The sequence below is a fragment of the Numenius arquata genome, chromosome 12 (genome assembly GCF_964106895.1).
Source record: "Numenius arquata chromosome 12, bNumArq3.hap1.1, whole genome shotgun sequence".
Classification (NCBI taxonomy): Eukaryota; Metazoa; Chordata; class Aves; order Charadriiformes; family Scolopacidae; genus Numenius; species Numenius arquata.
In genome coordinates, this window is record NC_133587.1 from 4,543,121 (window position 1) to 4,566,313 (window position 23,193).

General features: G+C 39.1%; 1 protein-coding gene across 1 annotated transcript in view; it reads right to left on the reverse strand.

Annotated features, from left to right (window-relative positions):
• The window catches only part of RTEL1 (regulator of telomere elongation helicase 1), a 51,138-nt gene that overhangs the window by 24,100 nt on the left and 3,845 nt on the right, over nt 1-23,193 (reverse strand). Inside the window, exons 5-21 of the mRNA XM_074156810.1 lie at nt 22,726-22,786; nt 22,413-22,488; nt 21,616-21,700; nt 20,374-20,439; nt 18,372-18,525; nt 18,024-18,062; nt 17,281-17,359; nt 16,614-16,711; nt 14,675-14,730; nt 12,303-12,377; nt 11,358-11,439; nt 7,103-7,235; nt 6,830-6,943; nt 4,307-4,347; nt 3,104-3,189; nt 2,251-2,328; nt 1,435-1,512 (exon numbers count right to left, since the gene is read on the reverse strand). Of these exons, the coding sequence (XP_074012911.1) occupies nt 1,435-1,512; nt 2,251-2,328; nt 3,104-3,189; nt 4,307-4,347; nt 6,830-6,943; nt 7,103-7,235; nt 11,358-11,439; nt 12,303-12,377; nt 14,675-14,730; nt 16,614-16,711; nt 17,281-17,359; nt 18,024-18,062; nt 18,372-18,525; nt 20,374-20,439; nt 21,616-21,700; nt 22,413-22,488; nt 22,726-22,786 (1,401 nt within the window). The remainder of the gene's footprint in view (nt 1-1,434; nt 1,513-2,250; nt 2,329-3,103; nt 3,190-4,306; nt 4,348-6,829; nt 6,944-7,102; nt 7,236-11,357; nt 11,440-12,302; nt 12,378-14,674; nt 14,731-16,613; nt 16,712-17,280; nt 17,360-18,023; nt 18,063-18,371; nt 18,526-20,373; nt 20,440-21,615; nt 21,701-22,412; nt 22,489-22,725; nt 22,787-23,193) is intronic.

Below are 23,193 nucleotides of genomic sequence, written 5' to 3' on the forward strand. Positions count from 1 at the left end.
CATGATAAGAACATAACAAACCTTCTCTGACATTGAAAATTAACAGAATCATTTCAAAGCAATAACGGAAAGCTCCCAGAAATCTGCTCAGAATCAGTGTCATATCCACCAGCTGCGCTGCTCAAGTATTTGTCGCTCATCCCCCCCAATACATCACACGTTCCATCCTGTGCTGGCAAATGACTTTGTGAAATGAACAAAATCAGAGTTGAACAGACTGAAAAATAATTCAAGGAAAATAAATTTTTAAAAAGTTGGCTTGTTTTTCAACTGAATCCATTCTCTAATCTCATTTACCACGCCACACAAGCAGCTGTGATGGAATATAACATCAGGGATAGATGGGCGGGTGGAATGACCAACTCTACTCAGCTTAAGCCAGCACCTCCACCAAGAAGAGCAGTCAGAGCAGGCACTATAATCCATCTGGAACTAGCAATCGCATAACTGGTATTTATGGACATTTTCTCTTGGGCACAAAGAAAATCCTTCACGCCAATAAGAGTGTAAGAAGACCAACCTTAGACAAAAAAAAAAAAACACAAACGAAAACCTAATAATAATAAAAAAAAAGACACTCCAGGCCTAGACACAGTTAGAAAAAGAACTAGAGCAACTGAGAAAGAATCTCCTCTTTATAAAAAGGACTGGTTTTTAGTTTCCTTTCAGGGAACAAAGAACACAAAAAGCTTGCTAGAATCTACTACCAATAATGTAAAAGCTGAGCAACAACCTGGGAGGGAATTTTGAAGTGATGGCTGAGAATGGAGCTAGTTTTACAGCTTCTGACAGCATGGGTCTTCTGGTTTATCTTCTCAAATATTTCCAATCTTGCAGTCATACTATTAATCCTGTGACTACAATAATTTATCCTCCAACTGTGTGTTACTGGAAAGCACGATCTCTCCACGGACTCTGTTCCTCTCAGCTTCACGCACTCCAGCTGGTCACTGACATAGAGGGTGACACCCCCTCCTCATCTCCCCTGCCTGTCCTTCCTGAAGAGCTGGTGTCCTTCCATTCCAACACTCCAGTCATAAAAGCCATCACACCATGTCTCCGTGATGGCAAAAAAATCATAGCCCTTCAGGCGTGTGCACATCTCTGGCTCCTCCTGCTTATTCCCCACTCTACATGCATTTGCAATAGAGGCATTTAAACTGGGCCTCCAATTAAGATGAATTACTGGCTGGAGTGGCTGGAATTCCTTTGTGCTGAACTCCAGGTGCTCTCCTGTTGACCCACGACCCTTCTCCAAGCTCTGGGCACCTATTGCTGGCATTGGGATGAGTGGGATGGATTAGTGGTATGGATTGAAGTTCTCACCCCCTGGCAACTCTAGTTTAAAGCCCTCTTGAGGGCTTGGCCAGCCTCTGACCAAAGATACAACTACATAATCTGGTCTCGGATGAAACAAATTCTCAGGTACGTTACCTTCCCCCGACACACGGCCAAGAAAGCAGCTCCGTTGGACTTAGGGCAGGCAACTTTATCATAGTACGCATCCATTACCTAAAAGATAAACTAGTTTAAGCAAAAGAAAGAACAGTATTATCTTTTGCATACGCATAAATAGAAACCAGTACTTGCTAAATTTGACTTGTATACTAAGATCTAAAATGTTATTAATTTGGCTTAGTATAGCTTTCTTTACTTTTACTAATTGCAAATGTCAGAAGCTCATCAAAATCCTTACATTACTGTGAAATCTAGAATACATCTGGGTAAGCATAAAAGATTAATATCAGATACTTCTGATGAGAAGGTAAAACACGGTCTGTCCTGTGTTTCTGCAGATCCTTGAGGAAAACTGGCAAACCAGGAAAGCAATTCAAGGATATTATTTAGTCAAAGAAGCGTAGCCACAGATTGGCTACAAATAAACAAGATGACACTGCACAATTCCTTAACACCCAAAGCATGACAAGCTGGGAGGAAATGTCCCACAGAATATTAAAAGGTGCTGACTACTGAAGTGACAGATTTCTACCATCTTGATTACTCAGTACATATGTACGTTAGCCGCTGTCATCACTGGATTTCAAATGAAGCCTGTACCCTGCACAACTGGCCAAAAGAGTAAAGGAAGGATGCATAGAAGAACTATAATTCAAAGAAGCTCTCAGAGAGTTTTAATTTTATCCTAGGTTAAAGTTTAGGTGTTCCACACCCAAACACATCTCAGAGAAGGTATTTAAACATAAAACCAGTTTCTGAAAATGTTACAGGTATACAATGCAAATAACCAACCTCTGCAAAGCTTCCTTTGTTCCTGGGTTCCACAAACATTGGCTTGACTTCTTCTATTCTTTTAGCAAAATCATGCTCCTGTTAAACAGATAACGAACGTATCAGAAACGGCCGTGTGAAAGTGAGCACATGCCAGAAGTGCCCACAAGAAAGGAAATGCTCAGGAGTGGTCACCAACAGACTTCCCCAACACAGTCTGTTCCTCTCTTGCCAAACACAGGAGGAGACGGAAGAAGAAACATGGAATCCTAACACCACTGACGGTGATTCCTTGCAGCTGGTGCAACTCGGGCATTACGCAGATGGGAAAACTGTTTCTTTTCCTTCCAACTTGCAAGTTCCCGACACCCACCTCCCAGAGCCCCGCTCCACAGGATGACACCTCTGTCTCAGCTTTTAAGGAGGAGGAGCATTTAAAACAGAACTGTTCTACCAAGTCTCACCAGGGACACTCAAGACACAGCAGAGCAGTTACAAAAGTTACAGTTGGAACAGTTACAAATTAAGAACAAAAGAGAAATGCTCATATCAGGATTTTTTTTCCCTAAGAGTTGAAATGCTTAGACCAACTATAATTTGGAAGTTGAATAAAGAGAAGTCTGGCAAAATTCAATGAACTCTGAAATCAGATCAGATGAGATAATGTATTAAGATTCTTTTGGGTTTGGTTCCTACAACACTGCATTTCAGTGTATTGTGATCAAAATAAAAACCTGACCTGGGTTTTTACTTTCCAGATTTTATAATTTACTTATTAACAAAGAATTTTTAAATGAGCATGGTTAGATATCGTAAATACAAACTGTCTGACATGTAACCCAACCACCTAATCAAGACAGAGCAATTAACATACCCTCCAATATTCCAGGCTCTTATCCATGACGGGATACGATGGGAAGAACACCAACAGTCCGTGTGGTATGACTCGCACGAGGTTACCTGCAACGAGATTGGCCAGTGTACAGCCGAGGGCGTCTTCATCCTGGGGCGGAGTACACAGACTGCAGAAGAAACATCAACTAACACCATGGGTTCCTTCCAAAAGTTTTTCTGCTTTCTTGACACAAATGTTCATGTACTAGAAGTTGTTTCGTTTTTTAAAATAATTTCAACAATCTTGTCGTCAAGGTATAAGCTTTAATACAGATGCCTAACTAGCTTTATAAAGCTAGTTTGTGAATGGCATAAAAGATATTATAAGCTACACCAAGCACTACAGATGGAAGAGAAACATCATCATCTGCTGTATTTTCCCATACAACAGTAGGATCTATTTTTACATCTTCTTCTCCACCCTCTGAATGTTTAGACTACAGTGGACAAAGCAATGGATGAGATACCACAAGATTGCTTTTGAGAGTTTTCTAGTCAAATAGTATACACTTTACTGAAAATACATTAATCCGATATTTTGTGAAAGCATTTTCTTAGCTCCATCTTTTAGGCCAAGCTGAACACCTCAGAGCACTCTCCTCTATTTCCTTCAAACTCTTCTAGATTTAACAGATCCCTTTCAATCATATCTCAGTCAAGCTACACAGATGTCCTTCTTTTATTCTGTCTTCATGTGTTAAAATTTTGTAGTTCTATTATATTTGCAAAACATTACCAAAGCAATAAATGCTGACTTAAGGCATGCTTGATACAGCGCCTTTAAAAACATCACAAGAAATTGCATTGACTTCTTGTGATCCTTAATGGCTCTGCAAATGACGCTTGGCTGCATCACCGCTGTGCATTGATTTTTCTAGCTCACCCCACTTTCTGACTGTGTTTAGGAACCACATTTTTGACCCAAACACAAACACTTGACAACAAAAATGAACTCCTAACTTGGAAATATTAAACCAAGGTCTCAAACTCATTTTTGTATGCAATTACAGTAGCCAGTTGCCTGAGCAAACAGAAGCATACAAAACAAGACAGCATTTAGATACGCAATGCAATCCTTTGCCTTTCTCTACCTTATTATATCTTCTTCAGTATTTCTCCTTCTTGGAGGTTTCTAAAGACCCTGTGCAACAACCCATTTCTGAAATCCGCACATGTCACTTACCAATTGTCTTCCCCAGAGAAGATAAATAATCCTCTGAAAACCTACAAAGAAAAATTGAGCAACATCATTCTATTTCCTTTTCCTTGTTTTTCATACATACTGACTCATACTCCCAGTTGCTCTCCTTCCTGTGGCAAGAACCCGTACCAAGGATGCAAAATTAGTAATACCTTGATTACACATAACTATTACTAATAAATACTTTTACTGTTAGAACTGAAGTTGATCTAAGCTTCAAGATTATCAAAATGTAACAAATGGAAATGGGCAGCCACACGAGTTTCATGACTAATACTAACAATTATAGGGTGAAAGTTCTGCCAAAAACCAGTCCGCAGGTGCTGCCAAGCCTGACTAATGTCATAACTACTTAAAAAAAAATTATTGATGAGTTAGGTGTGGTGAGAATGCACAGCAAGAAGGGTGAATTTGGTTACTATGGTTATTATTTATTCATGGTATAAGCCGAGGAAATTGCTTTTGCTTTGACTGAAAAAGTACTGCTCTACAATGAGCAGGATTTATCTGTTTCTTCCAGCCCTGACTGAAGTCACCAGTTCCCTCAGGCCTTTCTGTTTCTTTGTTTTCAGTACCCTCTAGTTTTGCATACTGTTTTCCCAGGAAACTTATATAAGCAGGGGCAAAAAAGAAACATATTTATTTATATAAGACCTATAAATACCTGTATCACCACATAGATGTTGTTAAAATACAGAAAACACTGTGAATTCCCTTCCCCCCCAAAAAAAATAAAAATAAAAAAAAAAAAAAAAGAGGTGTTCTAGGCCTTAGGGGGGTAGAATCCCCACCCTTCCTCCTTTGAAAGACAGTACCTTCAACAAAATGCACTGGAACAGCACGCTAAGCTGCTGAAAATGAAAAATACAGCCTAAGGGTTTTCCAGACGTCTTCTCTGTAAAAATCAATTACAATTGCTGAGTCCCTTTCCAGTTCTGTGGAACATCCAGCATTTTTCCCTCTTATTCAGAGAAAGCTCGTCAAGATCTATTTTTTTATTTTTCTGTATTGCTGAAAAAGAGTAAGTCAGGCCTGCAGCAGCCTAAATTATAGACAAACCCCTAGCTGAGAATTCTGTAATGTTAAAATTGAAATAGATTTAAGAATGTGCCAACACAAAAATGTGCATACTCCAGGAAGAAAGTTAAATGGAAGAACGCACATATCATACACAAGGAACTGATCCTCATTTCAAAACACTACAGAAGGATGACATCCCTGAGCACAGGACTAGCAGCAGTGTGATGTCACTCTAGTAACTTCAGAGAGCTGGCAGGCACAGAACCCTCTGCCATGTGCACCCAAGCATAAAACTGCCTTTTAAAATTATACACAGAGACGCCAACGAGACTCTCATCCAGGCTGGATGGGGCTTTGAGCAACCTGCTCTAGTGGAGGTGTTCCTGCCCAGGGCAGGGGGTTGGAACTTGATGATCTTTAAGGTCCCTTCCAACTCTAACCATTCTATAATTATATTGCACAACGTAAGTCAATATACAATGAAATCAAGTTTTGGCCTTCCTTGCTGGCAATATACTCTGCTGGCAGCAGAAGCCCTGTCTACTCTGAAAAACAGAAAGACACAGGCAAAATGATGAAAGACCAGAGAAAAGCAAGAAAAATTATGATGAAAAGCTTGACAAATCTATGGTCCCTTCCAACTCTAAAAATTCAGTGAAATATTTGGATGTATTTTCCTTAAAAAGGCATTGCAGAAGTATGAGAGAGGCTGGCCATGGTGACAAGCTTTAAATATAAAGTGGCTGTTGCAAAGGCCAGTCATGTTTCAAAACAATTAAGCCTTGAGCAAAGAAATTTAAGATGGGGCTCCATGTCAGGGAGGTGGTACCTGGGCACACTCTGAAGGCAGGGAGGGCAGGGGTCTTGGCCCAGACCCACATTAACAGAGCAACGCAAGCAGGAAAGACTCAGATGCAGTAGCCAGGCTCAGTCACAAGTCCGGATCATCAGGCAAAGTCATGGTGATGTGGAAGGTCCAAGGTCAAGCCAGAAATGCAAGTCAGTAAACCGGAGCAGGTCCGGTGACAGTAAGGAGCGTCACAGTCCCGGGATGGTGAGGCAGGGCCATAGTGACAGGCAGGTCCAAGGTCAAACCGGAAGTCAATCAGTAGGTCAGGGTCAGATTAACAGGATCCACGACCAGCTGTGGTTATGATGGAGCTGGAGACAGATAGTCCTACAGCTTGGGCAGTGACCGAAGGCCTTTGCCAGACCTTAAGAGGAGCTCCTGGGTGATGGTTGTGGGTGGAGGTCCCAGCTGAGGCTGGTCAGGGCCATTAAAGACTATTAGTGCACTCAGTGCCCTGACATTTGATCACTTCCAGTTCTAAATTTTCAACAGCGGGTAAAGGGTGTTTTATTCAGCAGAGTATTCAAGAAAAGAACTAGAGAGACCACTTATTTCACTAGCACCCTCCTCTAAGCAGAACTCAAAATGTCGAAACCCAAGATTTCAAAGCAGAATTCCACATGGGAGTTCATTACCTTCTCTCATAGGTAGAAGTAAGTGCAGCTCCATCAGGTCCCTTAGGAATAATCCCAACCCAGAGCTGGTGTTTCTCAATAACATGAGGATTCTCCAAGCAAACAGGAAAAGGGCTAAAGAAACACAAAAGTAAGATTCCAGTCATATTCATTCCATGATTCCCTACTGGCTACCAGTCCAGAACACTCAAGACTTTTGAGATAAAACCTAAAATCACGAGAGCAGATCGTGCATTTTCAGTAGTGGTACTGGTCACATATCTAGGTACTTACATCTGCATTTCCATTGTAAATGATGAGAGGGGGGAGAGAGTCCCACTGGTAAGGATAATCGTCCTGACTCCCTGTCGAACAAGCTCATGCATGCTGTATCCAGGGCTGAAACACCAGTAGCTTAAGGTCTTTCCTGAGCCAAATAAAGAGAAGATGTTAAGAAGCAAGTATATAAGTGGAAAAATTAGAGTATGACTAGCATACAGCACATTGCATCTGAACTTCTGAAAATAAAACAACCAGCATCTGAAGCTAAAATTTCAGCTGTACGGCATGTTCTGCTTTGGCCCTTCCCAGATTTAATTACTTTGCCAGTTCACAATATAATTCGAAAGGTGCGAGGGAGCAATGACTTTAAGTAGATTATACTTTTAATCAAAAGAGGTTATAGAAAAGACAGAGCATCAGGTCTTTCTGTCGGCAGATAAAACTACTCAGTCCTCCATCCACTGATTCACTTCCTGCTGTCAAGGACAACTGGAAGGGGAAGCATGGCAGAAAGGCAGGATGCTGGGATAAAGGACAAACGATTGAAGTTACTAAAAAAAAAAAAAACACAAACCACAAACAAACATGTATCTCCACCCCTGCTCTTGCTTGAAAAGAGAAGAAAGCCTTCTCCATCAGGAATTTCCAATGGCTATAAACCTTTCACCTAAACTTTCCATTTTCCCCACAGTCAACTGTCAAACCTTTCAACCTCTGCTCAAATCTTGTGTGGGCGGTGGATATACAATGTGCGTGACACTGAAAGCCTGGCATGCAATAAATTATCAACAGAAAGGATATAAAGAAAAATGGATAAATCACACTCCTCATTTCTTCCATTGCTCAGTTTGTAGTTGTACCATTGTTGGTCTTACTGAAAACTTAGCAACAGCTTGTCAGAGACAGTCAAAAGAACAAGGGAATGAAACAAGCACCTACATCAAGAGCAAGAGCAGCCAAACAAAACATTAGCTTTTGTTTCTGTTTCTGATTCTCTTTTGTATTATTAGTTTCAGTTAAAAAAAAACAACAAACACCTAGCATCCACTTATCATGTGCATGTCTTTTAAATGTTCATGCTTCATTCAAAGAGTATATTTCCAAAAAGGAGGTGACGGTTTCAGGAAATCCCCAGTAATATGTGCCCAGTGAGTCACTTACTGCTTAGAATTACAAGAGAACATTTCTTTTAAGCTAAAGTTTTATCCTTCCATCTCACTTGGGCAAATCCATCCAGACATTCCAAAATTTAGCAAATTCTGTATCTCTTTAATTCACACAAAGAATTGCTGCAAATTACAGTCAGGATCTGATATATGGACAGGCCAGTAAGTATCTACAGACAAGAGCAAAGTCACTTATGTCAGGAGCCTAAGAAATTCCAGCATAAAAGCGAACTGTGCTGGTATGGGATGGCCAAGATGAGAATACCACCAACCACTCACATTTGCCTCACCAATGCTCAGTTTGAAATACAATAAAAAAGTCTGTAACCCTGCAGCATGACTGCCAGGCACCAGTTGCCCAGTTCTGGGAGAAGCTGGAACTGTAATGCATTTTTAGCCTCATTTTTTGCAACTACATCTTTAAATCTTAACAGTATTTAATCCGTCTTAAAGGTCCCATTCACCAGCAGGAAGTGTTGGATATCACACAAAGTAGATCTCTGCAGCTGCTTTTTCCATTCCTGGTATAAGGACAGCTAATCCACGGAGAAATGGTTTGCTGACAGTTCACAACATGGTGATTTAGAGCAAACCAAGAGTAAGAGCATTTTATCTTAATGTAAAACTGCAAGAGTTCAATATTGCATTCATTAGTGGCATCTGTGCACAGAATGGATAGCCAGGGCAGTAATCTCATCAGCTGTCCCAGGCTGTGCCGCTTCTCACCAATTACAGTTTGTAGACAATTACACTCGAGTGAATAGTTTCCACAAAATCCTTTGAAAGGAGCTATTCTTAAAAGTTTTGCATTATTTGTATACAATCTGCTATAGCATTACAGGAAACTGGAGACTTGATCGGTCTTGTCCAGCCCCTGGGAGGTTTGCACATAATGCAATTCTCAACAAATTGCTACTCTGTTGTATGGGCACTTGCAAATGCTGGTTTTATTTGTAAAGCAAATATATCAGTATACTAAGCCACAGAAGAATTCTGTGATTGCTTTGTACTGATTTTGTGTATAAATCCTCCAATTTATGCAACAAACCTAAAGTGTTTCTATTAGCCTTTTCCTGCACATATATGTAACAAAATCTACTTAGAATTATTCCTGTAACTTCAAACTCCAATTGAGCAATATCTCAGGAAAACAATATCTGCAGATTACCAAACAGCCTGCCTCTGTTCAGAAACACAGCAGAGCTTTCTTCGTGGAAACACTTAAGGGATTGTTATATGCAAACCCACTAAATTCGTGGAAACTCATCCTTTGAAAAAAATGATACTTTTGTCCTTAAGAAAAGGACTTCTGTGAAACAGTTACTTAGATTCTCAAGAGTGTTTAACAGAGCAATTAAGTAGATAGTTATGAGGCAAGGTATTTAAAAAGATCCTTGGAGAGTATTCTATTAAGAAGGCTTAGATAAAGGGATATGCATCTGTCTTCTCTTATCAGAAAATGTTTTGTTTTCCACCTAACTGCATTTTTAAATAATTAAATAAATAAAAATTTTAGAAAGAATGTTGAAGTCCAACAAAGCCAAGCTCAGTGCTGCCTGACAGGAGCCTTAGGAAAAGCCTCTGATTCAGAAGCCAAGTTCTTTTCTTCTAAATATGTCATTTTGAAGCATAGTTATACTGAGGTAGTTCCAGATATGAAGTTCTGCAGAGCACAAGGAACAAAACAGGTGGGAGGAGAGAGACAAGGAGAGGGAGAAATCTCAGTTGAACAAGAAGGACTGAAAAGTATAGTTGAGGCTGAAACTATCAAGAAGTGACAACGCGCCCTGAAGAAGTTAAGAAGTTGCTCAAAAAAAGGTCATCTCAGAGAAGGTAACAGTGCCCTGAGGCTGTTACCTGGCAGGCATTTTCTGGGTAAGAATGTGAATTCTCAAGCATTATTTTCTCCGGCTCATCACATGAATCTTCACTAAGGAACTTCAGAATGAGCAAACCAATTATAACTCCTCCACTACATATGAGTAATCTCAACAGTGATTAAGAACTTTCATGGAATCTACTATTATAATACCTTTGGCACACATTTTCAGTACCAATATCTATACATGATTCTCCTTCTTGTAAAAGGTAGTTACAGCGTAGCGTAAGAAACACTAATTTTCTGGTTAACACAACGCAGTTATACAGAGAAATATAGCTGATATGAGGATAACAGATCATTTCATAAATCTCAACATCAATCCTGAAGGAAAGTTTTCCATTCTTGTGCTGGTCCGAAGATGTTTTCTACACCGATACAAGCAACCATTCCATAATGGAGATGATTTTCTTTCACCGGAGTAATTGCACTACAACTATTCCAGCAGTACACAAGGTAGCACTGGTACAAGAATGTTTTATATTCGTATTGTTTGTGTTGTCCCCCCTTTAAAAGTAACTACAAAAGTGAAAAGCACCTCCTCAACTCATTGTATCCACAATGGAGCTGTACTTAGAAACATTAAACTGCAAAGGAACACCCTCAAACAATCCTAGAATTCTTCAAACTTGAAGTCCCAAAACCTTAAAAACCTACCCTGTTCTAGAGAAAGAGAGCTCTGGGGCAACACAAATGCTCCAAGTCTCTTCATCTTACAGAAGATGACCCAAAAAAAAACCCCGACAACCAAATCACCCATTGGTTCTCTGCTAACTTAGTGTCCTGGTTTGAGGTTACCTCAATCAGGACACTTAGCAGAGGGAAAAAAATATCTTTCCCAATCCCACATCTACTGAAGGTTTTAACTTGGCCCATAGCAAAAAGGCAGACTAATCACACACTGAAGACTTTTCAGCTCTATCAAAAGTAGTACCAAGCTGTTTGGTTTTTAAAATCTTTTTGCATATAGACAGATCTGGAGGGTGCCCTCATTGATTTATTCTGTTCAGCCCTTTATTCCTCAGAGTCATTTTTAACATTTAAGATAACCGGCAGTGTTTCACTCAAAATCCTACAATGACATTCCAAAATTTGCCAGAGGATTCTCTGTTCGCAAATGTGACGTAATGAAAATTGGGATGTCTTCAATTTTTTCTCTTATTTGAATCAGAAAGGAGAAGCTGAACTTTTGCATGAGCCTCCCCAAGACCAAGTCCTGTACCTTGTTTTTTTGCAGATGATGAATTCCAGAAATCTGTCCTTTGTTTCTTCTTCTGATTACCGTTATCCAGATGAATGTGTACCTGAAGGAAAAAAAACAGAAACATTTCTCGAGATAGCTACAAAAATGAATTTGGACTTCATCCCTCAAAAAAACCTAGCCCAAATTAAGGCAAGTTAACATAATTAGTGTCACTTTTATAGTGTTAGTAAGGTTGTATTATTTCCTGCCTTTCCCATTTTGTTTCATAATGTATCCAAGGAGCAAAGAAGTCTATCACCATTTAACCAGCCATTTTGAGTCGGTTTACGGGAGCAGCTTTTCATGGGCTGCCCTGAGCAGAGACAAAGAACCCCATTATTTGAGTATCATGCATTAGAATAAAACACGCAGACTAGAAAAAAAAATACTGTTGTAGAAAGACTTGCTTCATTTGGCAACAAAAATAGTATCAAAGTCTTAAACTTAATACCAAAGTTATCTTTTATCTAAGAAAAGATCTGCTCCTAAAATCCCTTACAGCATCACAGCCCATCAGTCCCAAACACAAAATAAATTAAAAGGAATTTGGGGGGAAGGTTCAGTGGCTCAACTGCCTTTGCTTGGTAATAGGCTAAACTAAAGTCAAGAGAACAGATTACTGGAAGAACACATTGATTCTTGCATAATATGCAGTACCAAAGTTATCAATAATTCACACTTGCTGCACTTCCCTAATTTAATTTTAGAGCTTCTTTAAAAATTACTGTGTAGCTCCTCTATTTCCTTGCACCTAAACAACTAACCACAGTTCCTTTAGTGTTTGTTTGTTTGTTTTTAAAGAACTTACATGTCGTCCCTGTAATCAACACCATCATTTGCTATTCTATCCACATCCTTTTAAGTATTGGATACACCAAGGACAGAAATTAACTGCCAGCAAGGAAAACACAAAGCACCCCATACCTTATAATATTTAGATATTGACCGATGTGGCATGAAACCTGCTGTGCCTTCTGGAGGATCGATGTTGAATACTGTCTGGAAAATGGATGTAAACAAATGGAAAGATTTAATAACTGTTTCCAGAAAAATGCCTAATGTATCTTTGCACTGAGGAGTATCTCCACAATAGTTACTGCTGTGATAACCTAAATATATCTCCTTGCTCCTGTTATTTAATAAAGATAGAGAACCTTGAATAAATAAATTTTTACAAGCAATTCCTGCTAACCACATGGTTTTCTCATTTATTCAAAAAATGCAAGCTAGTATCTAAATATATTCAAACCATACAAATGATAGTATTATTATTCAGACTATTACTCAGACTATTATTCAGACTTCTGGCTGTGGATAAACATAAATACACTACACATTCATGAGATCATAGAGTCACAACTGAGTGCAAAAGAACTTTTTGAATTCCCTTAAGGTACCCTGCATTACTAATCCTCTGCTTAGAAAAAAAAAACCTCCAAGTTGTAATCATATCTAGTTGTTCATATATTAAATTAAAAGCTTCTATAACTTATGGAGTTATCCTTCTTGCCCTTTCCCATGTTGTCTTATGACTAAGGGCGATGCTCTTTCAAACACATGGCATTTCAGTGCAACTTCAGAGAAAACAGCTGTGGTTCTCAAATATTTATAATTTCTGTTAATTTTTCTAAACAAAATTTCTTCAGACATTTAAAAGGAATTATCCAAGCTCATAAGAATATCAGCTAATTGCAGCAAGAAAGATGTTCTCTATCAGTCAAAAAAAAAAAAAAGCACAGTTCCTGGAAATATTAACTTTGAATAATAGCCAGAGGTATGGTGTATGAGAAAGATTTTAGTAAGTGTTCTTCCAAAAGGAAGAAAAAAAAAATTTATTAATAAAAACAAGCTGGTTATAAAGTCAGTCTTGAAGACAAGGCTGTATAAAAAGAAAGCACTGTGTTCAATCAGTGACAACTCTGTGACCTAGACCTACTTATAAATATGTCAAGAGAACAAACTATCACGCGGCAGATAATTTGCAATAACCGTCCACGTGCATGTTCTCAGCAGCAGCAAAGGGATCTTAGCTTTCAGCTAAAGACTGCTCTTCCAAGTCTAATCACCTTTCATCTGTCCACAGGTTTAAAGGGCACACGCAGCTATCCCCAGTCCTGCAGCACACACTGATCTGTGGACTTTCTTTCCAGAAGAAAGATCTATGACATCAACGATTTCTGAAAAAGTCTGGCAGCTGATCTAGTAGGCAGGCTACCAGCGAGGAGAACAAAACCAGACAACTACGAAGAGACTGAACGTTGCCAGCCACAACAGACTTTAACGTAAAGGAATTTCTTATATCAGTAGCTGAAGTATAATTCTTAACAGAAAAAAAAATTAATTAAAATCATTGAACCAAGACAGAAAAGCAATGATTAACAGACATTAAAATGTCATCATTATTATCACCTACCTACTAAAGATGGGGGGAAGGAGATCTTTTTGATCCAAAAACCCCACAAGTATTTGGGAAGAAAAGGTCTTATTTCACCGTCAGGAAAAGGTCTAATTCCACGTAATGCCCAGTAACTCAGGCCAAAACAACGCTCTGAAATCACCAAATTCTGGGAATATAGTGAACTTAATCCCAAGCATCAGCAGATTTTCCAATATGTAACACTACGGCTAAGGTGCTATTTTGTCTGAACTCTGAACCGTGCAAGCTTCACCCTCTTCTAGAGATCGCTCAAGAATATTAGAGCTTGGGTCAACTTCAGAGGGAAGCTAGAGATTGAATTTCAGGCCACTGGCCCACTGTACCTTCTATTTTTATGGCGCCCAGTTTTTTCATAATGAGTATTTCATAAGTGCACAACAGGGAGAGGAGTGACAGCACCACATGGATACCCACAAGTGTCACATTCAGTTCCTGTGGCAATAAAGATTTTTATTTCACAGATCCCTTAATTTAATAATTAGATGAGAAGAAAATGATCCTTTGCTTGCTTTCTTCCTTAGCTTGTCCTGTTATTTCATGAGAATGTCTCATAAGCCCAAACATTACTGCTAGAAACAGCTCAATAACCAAGCTCCACCTGGTGGAGGCTAAAACCAGACAAATTTAAGTTGAGCTTGTCCAAAAAGTGATATCAAAACTATGAAAGAACAATCTGGGTAAAAAAATCAAAGGAGAACACCCCATTAGACACTGGTTTTCTCCTCAAAAACCTGTCGACTTCCATCAATGCACAAGTGTGCATACGATCAAGAATAAAATCGATCCAATGTCTTTCCACATTTTTTAAACCAGTTCCTCTATCTTTCAGACATATATAGAAGCAGCATTAATTATTTACCTGGATAATATCTGAGAGCTTATGCAATCCAGATGTATTGACAAATATCCCAGTACCTAGAGAGAATAACACACGATTTCTTTTACAACACAAATACACATCCATTTTTATATATACCCATGTGCCATTTGAACAGTACAACACTCTGAATACAATGGCTTGAAAATATTTTCTGAAACAAATAGATTATTTCAAGTTTTTCACCATTATTCAGAATGCAAGGAAAAATGTAAAACTGGCATCCCAAATGAAGTTTCACGTCTCCGATGCATTGGGAAGCTGTCATCTGAGATAATTACATAAAATTCTCAAGGCTCCTCTACATTAAAAAAAAATGGGAAAGGAGATAATTTAGACAAAGATAAGCATGCTTAAACTGTTTGGTTACTTCTTCAAAAACTCATACAACTAATATTAGTCTTATGAAAAAAGGAATAGAAAACTGATTACCCTGTTATGCAAAGAGAGACAAAAAACTAACCTTTGCTATAGCTATAACTAGCCCTTTACAACCACAGCTGAGCCTCAAGTATGCTTAAAAGAGTGACTACAGAGAAGCAGTTAAAAGAACATATGAATTACACCGATGATGAGAATTTGACCATGGAAATAAGAAATAGATGCACCTGTTAAGCCAGAGTGCAACCAGGTCCAGGGAGGTTATCCTCTCCCTCTACTTTGCCCTCGTAAGGCCCCATCTGGAGCACTGTGTCCAGTTCTGGGCTCCCCAGTTCAAGAAGGACAGGGAACTGCTGGAGAGGGTACAGCAGAGGGCTACAAAGATGATGAGGGACCTAGAACATCTCTCTGATGAGGAAAGGCTGAGGGACTTGGGTCTTTTGAGTCTGGAGAAGAGAAGACCAAGAGGGGATCTGATCAACACCTACAAATATTCAAAGGGTGGGTGTCAAGAGGGTGGGGCCAGTCTTTTTTCAGTGGTGCCCCGTGACAGGACAAGAGGAAATGGGCACAGACTTAAACAGAAGAAGTTCCATCTAAACATGAGGAGGAACTTCTTTCCTTTGAGGGTGGCAGAGCCCTGGAAGAGGCTGCCCAGAGAGGTGGTGGAGTCTCCGTCTCCGGAGACATTCAAAACCTGCTTGGACATGTTCCTGTGCAACCTGCTCTGGGTGGACCTGCTTTGGCAGGGGGGTTGGAGGAGATGATCTCTAGAGGTCCCTTCCAACCCCATATCATTCTGTGATTCTGTGAAAAGTAGAAAGATGCTGGGGGAAAAAAAAAAGGTAGATGTGTTCAAGAGATGCACCTGCAGAACTGACTGGCTTTATTCTAGTCCCCGTGGAGTGGGCTTGCCCGCTTCAATGCTTTCACTGAAGACTCTGCTAGTAAGTAACTACATCATTTTCTTAGCACATGTAGAAGTTGGAGATTTTTCTTTGCAGAAGGGCAAGTTAAGAACAAAATGCTGATAGGCGGTACAAAAGAAGCTTGTTAAATCAATTCAATAAAAAAAAACCGCAAACACATTATGTGATTCCCAATATTCCGGTTTCGTAACTCCATGACCAGGGAACGACTCAAGACACAAGAAGTGCCACTGGCAAGATGTCAACAAGCTCCACCCCATAGTTCCTCTGGGTTTGGAAAAAACCAGCATTGTTTGCAAAAGTCCTCTACGCGTGTACATGTATGTGCACACATACGTTGGTACACGCTCAGGTTTTGACACAAAGCAGTTCCTAAAACTAGTTCTATTGCATGAACAGACATAAAACATGTTTCCCAGCAGAGGGCCTCGCAGCAAGTCCTAAGAAAAAGACACACAGGTCCTCAGGGTCAGATATTATCTTTTAAAAGCTTTATAATTCAAATCTAAGCAAAGAAGCCTTTTTCCTCCTCTGCCCGAACAATGCGAACTTCCAATTACTTACATTATAGGGAAAACTCTGAGTGAAACAACTAACAAATTTAAACTTACGGCCTGAAAGAAACTGTAAAATCTGCTCTAGTGATTCCAAGAGTGAGGATTTGGTCTGGAATGTTATTTGCGCCTCTGCAAACAGATCAAAGATGTAGCTGCAATTTACAAAGAAAAAGCACAAATGGGTAAACACTGTAAATAATCACATGGGCACAATTGCTATAACTCTTTTACAACAACAACAATTTCAGCATGTAGTAGCAAAACATGTTTTTGTCTCCACAAGAAAGAAAAAATTACAGGAATAAGTATTTGGTTGTAAAGACAGCAGACAATATTGACGTGACAAAGCATACTGACCACACCCTTCACATTTTCCATGACTTCTCTACAACAAACAATATGTATTAATTTAGAAGCAGATTTGCATGCAATTTTCATTATATTGTAAAAAAAAAAAAAAAAAAAAAAAAAAAAAGAATATCCCATAGGCAAACACACGGCATAGGATTTTCCACTCTTGAAATGCTTTAATAGGGAGTTCCACCAGAAATAATGATTTGTACAGAAAGGGGATCAAAGGAACCCCAAAACCTTGAATGAATAAACACTATTCCCAGAAACTAGAACGGTACCACCACTCCTGACAGCTGATCCAGTTCCCCCTGGGTCTAGAATCTGCTCTACTTTTAACACACAAATATATTAACAAGAAGAAATTTACCTTCCCTCTTTGGTGACTCCACTACCATTCGGTGGCAGCTCCACTGCATCAATAGCACTTTCTAGCTGAAGAAGAATTTCTTTAAGAGAATCAAGAGGGGGAAAAAAGTTAGGGTTCACAGAAACTCGCTTCTGGGACACATCTAAGCCTCCATTTCAAATGTGCTTTATTACAAAGGCTGTTACCAAAGGCAGCAACCTCGCTCTTTTCTTGATTCTGTAAACAAATCAAAATGATCAAAACCGATTTCCTAGATACCACCTAAATATTCATATTCAACTTTAAGAACTTCTGTGACCTCAATTCTTAGATGAAGCTTAAGTTGTCAGCTAAATGTTAAACTATTCTCTACAGACAGGGAAAGCTGTTCTTGGAAACACTTTGTAAACATGAGACATCTCAAGCTCTTGCTATTAACTTTATGTAACATCATGCTTTTGCAGCAAAACGATGCAACTAATACAATTCCAGCACACTGATAAGATTAGAAAACAAGGGAACTTCTAGCAAAAAAGGAAGCAATGCATTCATCTGTCTAATCTCTCATCTTTTTTGGAAAAAAACTAAGTAAATATTCCACAAAATTCTCTGAAAGAAAGAGACAACTTAAACCTCCGTGAATTTTTCAGTTATAAGCAGTTTCTACAGACACGCTACATGAACCCGATATATAGTTGTTGACCTTTTAAAACTGTTTCAAGAACAATTTTCAACAAAACAAAACAAAAAAAAAACCACCTTACTCTTTATCTTTGCTATATCTTCAAGTTCCATGTTCAGTCCTGTTGAAGAAAGGAAAGATTTCAAGAGGATGTTTTGTGTCTGTTTCATCCCTAGTTTATTTATGGCTTTTCAGAAATTATGGATACAAAGGCTAGAACTGTGTATATGGAAAAACATCTGTATTCCACTGTTTCGTGACCCCTCATGCCACATTGATTTGGCCAAGTCTTCTCATGTTTGTCGGACACTGATTACTAATTAACAATAACTTACCTACTAATGAGAGTAAATTTTCCAGAAACTTTCCAGTTCTTGGTAGCGACACCCTATAATCCCAGTGAAACAGAGGATTGTAGTTGTCAACACACCTGAACTGGTCAACTCCATATTGAATTCAGCGTTTATTTCATTCTGTTGAACTACTTTGGCTTGTTCTTCCAGTACGACATTGAGAGCATCCATCGCAGAAGCCAAATCGTAGGGCGTCAAGTCAAAAGAAGATGACTCCTCGCACAACTTCTCCTAGAATATGAGGAATGGAAGCATTACTTGGACTTCTCAGGGTGCTATTTGCTCAGCTAATTTCATAGATGATAAAGTCCAGATGACCAGCCTTGATGTCATTTCTGATCCCCAGCTCAGGCCAGAGGACATTTTATAAACACCTTAAGACTTTGATGATCACTAGGCATCCTTGTTTCCAAAATGTAGAACAGATTTTGCCTCTTCCACATTATCAACATTCACCCATTCCCACCTAGTAGCAAATCACTGTCACCATTAAGATCCCTTCTGTTTTTAATAGGCGTCACCTTCTCTGTGTTCTTAGTGTTGCTGCTGACAGATTTTTCCTGACACCCTTTTATTTCTCCCACGCAGTTGCCTAATAGCCTGCTGTCTGACAACAAATTGTTCAAATTGCAAGTTTTTAGTTGGAGAAGCAGTTTGTCCTTCGAAAGAGCTATTTCCCAGCCCCTCTCGTGCTTGTAGGAGATACTCGTATCCCTACATTTGCTCATATGAAGACACGGTCCTTGCCCCTCAGGATCTTGCATTCAGAGAAAGGGGCATGCAAAAAAAGCAGTAAAATGTATATAATTCATATATAAATTTGGGCCAAAATGTATGGCAGAACAAATATTATTATAGAGAAGGAGGAAACATACTAATTTTCTATTAAAAAAAGTCATGGTTTCAACACTCAAACTGATGTCTGACAAAACTCTCTATGACTTGAAAAATAAGTCAGATTGTTTTGTCACAAATTTTTCATTCATGAGAAGAATCATCTTCCCAGAAGAATGAAGAGAAATAGCAAGAACTAACCTACACAAAAATTTGACTGCGATAGCTATGAAGAAATAAGTTATAAAGGAAAAATATGTTGAACTGCACGTGTAAAGAATCTAATCAGAAAGAATTCAGTTTTACTTCAGGGTAATTACTATGTTTCCACATATTAACCTGGAAAAAGAGTACCATGCGAGAACTATTGCAAAATGAGTAGGTGTACAATAGTTCTGGTTAACATCTGCATGCAAGCATCAATTAGTATTAAAACATTATAAATGGGAAAAAAAAAATCCACCAAAAATCCAAACAACTATGACCGGATTTCCACCCATTTTTCAACAGAAAAAAAAAAAAAAAGATGTTCCGATGAAAGGAGCACATATTGGATGCAACTCTACAACTATCTGCAGTGAAACACGGCACACCCTCCGGTGGCCTGTTTACTGAAGAACAACACGCAATCCCAAATTAAACGTTGCAGCTGTTTAGCAGAAATCCCACTGTGGCAGAAGAAAGGGGACATATTTCAGATGTTCCTTCGCATTTCATTATTTAGGCAGAAGGGCTGCAGTTTTGAGCCAACCAAGAGGAAGATTTCATAACACAACACTTTTTGTTTGTGGTGGGTTTTTTTGTTTGGTGGTTTTTGGGGTTGGGTTTTTTTTTTTTGTTTGTTTGTTTTTTATGGATGAAGACTTGAAAATATTACAAGAGTCACATATGCCGTCTACTGCATTTGGAGAGCCAATGCCGCGGAGCTTCAAGAATGGATCTTTCATGATTTCTTACATCCTGGAACAGAACTCTCCAAACAAGAAAACGAGCCCCCTCATAAACGTGGGGAACCACACTTCAGGAAGGAACTATCGCCTTATAGAAAATCACAGTGGCATCAAAGGACTGTTAATTAAACTACAAAGCTTTAAATGTCACAGAAACAGGAAATATTCATGATAATGAACGTTAACAACTGAAATAGCCAACTACAGGTTTTACAGGCTGTTTGTAACAGAGCACAGGTCTGTTTTTCAATTTGGGTGAAGTTTGAAGAACGGCAACAGACCAGAAACAACTTACCACGTTGTGAGCTTCATCAAGTATCACTACAGTCCCCTTCAGGTCTAAGTTGTGTGCTTTCCGGCTCTAAAAGATGAAAAAGAGAATGAGGGAATGGACAAAATGGTTACAGATAAATGTAGGTTTGATTGACTGAGAAAGTGGCTCATGAGACAGATTTGGGTTTTCATGTATTTTGAATATTTTTTTCTTTTTTTTTTTTTTTTAAGAAAACAGCAAGTAGTCGCTGTGATTACCTAATATATAAACCACAGAATTGTTTTCTCTGAAAATGAAGGTAATAAAACGCATCATGCAGAAGTTTATGGAGGTTAAAATTTACATTGTAACAAAGAAAAAAAAAACCACAAAAAACAGTTGTACCACACTAGGACACACAAGCTTAATCAGAATTAATTACAGTCACTATTTTGCAGATAGGGATCTGGGAGGAGTGGGGTGCGAAGCAGGTGGATTTGCCCCGTTTTTACAAGTTTAAGCTTGCGTCATCTTTGCAAGAAATGGATGCTCTGAAAACACCCCCAAGAGTACGAGATCATATAACTTCATTTCACAATGCTTATTTGTTTTAAGTGGTCAGAGATTTAATATTATTTTGTTTTTCAATTTATAAACATTTGGTCTTTTTGCCATTTGTAGCAGTGGAACATAATCCAGATTTTACTACAATTCATGAACAACTCCGAGTTCCATGAAGACGTCAGCAGATTTCTTTCCTCAACAGTTTTCAAAGGTTTCATTTTCTATCCATGAAATGTGGAAAATCTATTGCAATCGCTTTTTTTTTTTTTTTTTTTACAAAGCCAGCAATTATTTCCAAGACAGATGTCCAAGATCTACTGAAAAAGTTTCCCTGTTCTGGAAATCACATAGTTGGCTGCAAAACCAAGAAAGTCTCAGAATGCACACAAAGACACTGCGTAGTATGAGGCTGAAGATTTGTATTCAGGAGGTGAATATCACCAAACAACAAGGGCATCACTTTCTGCAAAGCTAATTCTATAAAAATAGCAAGACCTCAAACAAAAAAAAAAAAAGAAAAAAGAAAATATTTCTTAACTGTGGGAAAGAAGAACTTCACAGAGAAAAACAGGAAAGGGGTTCTAGGCTTGAACTAGGTTTTGATGTATATCACATAACGCATTCACTTGCTACGCATCAGCTCTTCACAGCTTATCCACTAAAAGCCAATGTAAGACAAATAAAAGAACAATTGCATTTAACAGCGAAGATACATGTTACCTTTGAGTCTAGTAAATAGTTGTAAGGCATAAAAATAATATCTGCTTGCTGCTTCAGGCTTCGAGAGAGATAATAAGGACAAGCTCTGTTTAAAAAGAAAAGCAGTACAAACCATGAAGTACCACTTGCAGAAATATCAAGAGCGGATTCATGTACTCTGTTTCATACTCTCAAGGGTTTCTAATCAACTCCTTAAGGAGTCGAAACTGGCATGTTTAATTTTAGGGCAGATGGTTAGCTCTACTCACACAACACAAGTAAAAAAGAAGTGTAGAAAATAATACCTAGCTGTGCAGCTCAACAACATAACAAAAAAGGAAATTAAAGAAAAAATAGCGGCATTCATTACTGCATTATCATTTCACCCCTTCAGGCTAGAAGTAAATGCTGCACTAGACTATTTTATCTGAACAGATCAGACACCTCATCCTCTTAGATGTGTAACAAAACGGCAATATCATTTGTCATGTCAGATGACATCGGCAGCCTCTGCTCAAGCGAGAAATAAAATATTGGTGAACCTGACTCTGATCAGATTCAGTCTTTACCCAAACAAGGATTGGAATAAATTGCTGTATGACGAAAACTGCAGTAACAGAAGCTAAGGCTTTAGCTCACACGTGATTTTGTTGGAAGCTGTCTTTGCAACATATTTAGCCACTCCACTTTGCTCCCATCACTGTTCTGCTACTTTAGTGCATTTCAAGTTTCTACCAAGGTATTGATAAAAATGAGCAGAGAAATAGTTTCACTATTTTCACAAATAGGGGGGAGGAAGGTCAGAGGGGACCGTTTACCTGTGCTTGTTTCCATTTTTCACCAAGTCTTCGATATCCATGATCGATTCAATCAGTTCTTTCTCTGTACTCTTTTCTGTGAAAAATTACATTACAACCACAAGCTTAGGTAAAGGGTATCACACAAAGATCTGTCGTTACCCCGATCATCGCGCTCCTCCGCTCCCTAACATCGCATTCTTGAAAGACTCTAACACAGAGCAAAACACTCATGCACAGGCAGATCCTGCCAACTCTTCCAAACTTCTCTAACCTGCCCCGCAACTATCTCCTTCTCCAAAAGACAGGGCTTTACTTCCACAGCCAAACTCACCTTCCACGTTGTTATAGAAATGACAAGCACGAGCCATCACTTTCATTCGGCACATGTAAATCTGCAAAATATGGTATATTTTAAGAACAGTTGTATATGGTATATTTTAAGAACAGAATATGGTATATTTAAGAACAGTGTAGTGAGTAGGACCCGAGAGGTGATCGTCCCCCTGTACTCGGCACTGGTGAGACCCCACCTCGAGTACTGCGTCCAGTTTTGGGCCCCCTACCACAGGAAAGACATTGAGGTGCTGGAGCAGGTCCAGAGAAGGGCAACGAAGCTGGTGAGGGGTCTGGAGCACAAGTCTTACGAAGAGAGGCTGAGGGAGCTGGGGCTGTTCAGCCTGGGGAAGAGGAGGCTGAGGGGAGACCTTATTGCTCTCTACAACTACCTGAAAGGAGGCTGTAGAGAGGCGGGGGTCGGTCTCTTCTCCCAAGTTACAGATGATAGACAAGAGGCAATGGC